This window comes from Poeciliopsis prolifica, unplaced genomic scaffold, assembly GCF_027474105.1.
Source record: "Poeciliopsis prolifica strain line A6 unplaced genomic scaffold, Auburn_PproV2 SCAFFOLD041, whole genome shotgun sequence".
Classification (NCBI taxonomy): domain Eukaryota; kingdom Metazoa; phylum Chordata; class Actinopteri; order Cyprinodontiformes; family Poeciliidae; genus Poeciliopsis; species Poeciliopsis prolifica.
The window spans coordinates 5,136,192-5,139,137 of NW_026562416.1; the positions used below are offsets into that span (position 1 = coordinate 5,136,192).

Sequence of the window (2,946 nt, forward strand, 5' to 3'; positions counted from 1 at the left end):
ATTTATATTGAAGCAGATTAAAAAGTCAAAATATAGCTTTTATACAATATAATATTATCATGTATGTACATAAAAATGTCCTCCTCACTCTTAAAAAATAATGCTGTAATGGAAACAGGAAAATTGAAGAAGTTGCTGAATGGTTTCAAAATTCAATTCTTAAATGCAGAAAAAGCAGTTACAACAGGCTCTGAGGCATGGGCGGGCATTGGGGGGCTTAGGGAGGTATTGGGGGATTTTGGGAGGCATTGGGGGGTTTTGGGAGGCATTGCCCGCCCAAAGATTCAAACGTGACCCCCCTGGATTGGAAGCTGTTTGTTGTTTTTACCTTAAAGTGGCCAACTCTCTTTTATTCCTATATTGATTTGATACAGTAGGGCCTTCCGCACTTCCCATATCTGTGCCTTCTGTCTCTTTTTTTCAGCAGCTGAAACTGTTTAGTACCTTGTTAACACGCCGAAACCTAAGAATTATGGCAGCAAACCCACAAAACGCATAGAACTTTGCAAAGCATTAAACCCTTTTTTATTCTTAACCGGATCTCATTATTTCTCAAAGTAATGGCTCTGAGGAGTTTAATGGTTGGCCCCTCGAAATGGTAAATGTTTACTTTACAAAATTCTTCATGATATTGCTGTTCCAAGAAGTCTGGCGTGGTTTGTCACGCAGAGTTCCACTAAAATGATTAGAGTCACTAGGGCGCCATCAAGAGGTGAGTGCAGCGTCCTAAAGTTTAACATACTGCACTGGTCTTAAATTGGTTAATTCAAGCAGATATACTGTACACTCAATGATGGTGGTGAGTAAAACAGCAGCTTAATTGGTTTCAATGAGATGCGAATCATGATGTATTAGCTATGTATCGAATGCAACAATATGTATTTATTTTATTCTGATTTATCATCAATCACAAACTTTGTTAAATTGTACTTGTACCACAGTTTGCAATCATTTTTCCTTTCACCTGGTACCATCCAGCTTTCCTTTGAAAGGGTTGATGAACTGCTGTACAATGTCTCTGTGTAAAATAATAATAAAAAAAACATTAAAGGCTTGAGAAACAGGTGTAACTGATGGAAGTCACATATTTAATTTAGCAGTTTTTCATTTGTGCAATTTCATGAAGAGTTAATATAAATTTTAAGGCATGTAAATTATGTAATGTGAAAAGTTTATTTATTAAACAAAAATCTCCGTTATTGCCTCGTTTCTTATAATTATAGGCAGTGAAGCACAGAGCAGCTTCTCTCTCTGTAAAATGCATTCGATGCCACTGGTTGCTTTCTGTTGACAATAAAGTAAAGATAAAAAAAGTAATCTTGTTTAAGCCCACATTTCAGTTATGAAATCTCTCTTTCTGCTTTCTCTTGTCCTCCTCTGTTTTCCATTCCTCCTTATCTTTTCCAGTTGTCTCTTCCTTCCAAAGCGGAAACCAAATCCTCCTTTCTCTCGGCTGACGGCTTGAAGCCCTCCGGCCATGGATGTAAGAGCGTCGTTTCTTTTCCAGCCTTCTTCACCTTCTCCTCCCTCCTGATAGTTTATGGCCTCTAGAGAGATATCAGCAGCGAATGGGGAGAGTGGCAGATCCATAACATCCCCTCTCTGGTCTCTCAGCAGCTGCTCTTCTTCCCAGACACCCACTTCCTCAGGCTGTAGATGAATTTGAGGAGAGTCTTGAAGCCAGTCAGACCACATTTTAGGGAGCTTGGGGTCCTGCAGTGGAGCACTGAGGTCATACAGGTTGGACTCCAGCTCTTGACTGGGATAGAAAGCAGCAGAAGATGGGGGATTTGTGGAAACTGTGTGTGGGATTGGGCAGAGGAGGTTGAGGAAGAGGAGGATTACCTGTGAGGCACTGATATGGAAAGGCAGTTTCATCTGGACAGAAAGAGCAGCAATAAAAATGTTATAGGGAGTTTAAAATCCTTTATTAGATTCCATTTGCTTTAAAATTATTCAATTAGGATAAGATATGTAGGGCATTCATGAAATGAGAAAAATATATTTTAGATTGTAAAAAACTTAAAACAAAATTGGATTATTTTTATTCTTTGATTGATTTTGAGTTTGTTAAAAATAAAAGCCATGTAACCAATGTTAAAGGTTTTCAGGCCTCATTAATCAGTTTGTAGTTGTGACTATAAACAAAAGTATCATGTAAAACAATGCCTCTCTCTAAAAATGAAAATAAAATAAATGGAAGTTTTAGATAATTTTCTGATTTTCATGTAAATACATTGAATTTTCACAACAAAATGACACAAAGTATCCATAGCATATTTTTTTAAATAAAAGTTTTTGCCATTAGGTTGGAAACAGTTTTTCTGCCCATACAAGAAAATGTATTTAAAATCTCTTTGTAAAAGTTCTTTATTTTAAAACCTAAAAATAAAAATACAACTGTGCTTATTCAAAAATGGCATTCCTTGCACTTGATGTTTATCAAAAGTTATAAATTCTATTTTTTCTAAAGGTCAAGTAGCATTTGTTGTAGATACATTTTATTTTGCTGAACTGAGTAAAAATGACTAAAGATTGCAGTTGCTGGTCTAATTGGACATTAACTTATATTTAACACTTATAAAAAAAAAGCACTTTACATAAAGACTTTAAAGAGCACTGTGATTCTTTAAGAAATAGCTAAATATTTCTTATAGATATATAAGATATAAGCTGATAAAAGCGTGATTTAAATAGTTAATCAGACAGAGACTTAAGTTTTTACTGTTTCTTAAAAGAAACCAATTAGTTTGATCTTAATTTGAGGTTTGGTCATTTAAACTCTCATGCCTTCTGGCTCTACGTCTTAGTTTCTCTGGTCATACACATTTTCCATAAGGTATCACATTAATAGAAAAAACTAAAGTAATTTACAAAACATACAAGCAGCTCTCTTCATATTAAATATTTCTTACCTTGTTTCCTGTCAGGCACACCTTGTGTCTT

At 35.3% G+C, this 2,946-nt stretch overlaps 1 protein-coding gene across 1 annotated transcript; it reads right to left on the reverse strand.

Moving 5' to 3' along the window:
* Positions 1-737: 737 nt before the first annotated feature.
* qrfp (pyroglutamylated RFamide peptide) lies at positions 738-2,070 on the reverse strand. The gene has a single exon (XM_055055332.1). It carries the CDS (start codon positions 1,876-1,878, stop codon positions 1,324-1,326), a length of 555 nt encoding a protein of 184 aa, XP_054911307.1. The 5' UTR covers positions 1,879-2,070; the 3' UTR covers positions 738-1,323.
* Positions 2,071-2,946: the final 876 nt, after the last annotated feature.

Excerpts from the sequence above, each read along its gene's own strand:
- qrfp (XM_055055332.1), bottom strand. The coding sequence starts at position 1,878 with ATGAAACTGCCTTTCCATATCAGTGCCTCACAGGTAATCCTCCTCTTC.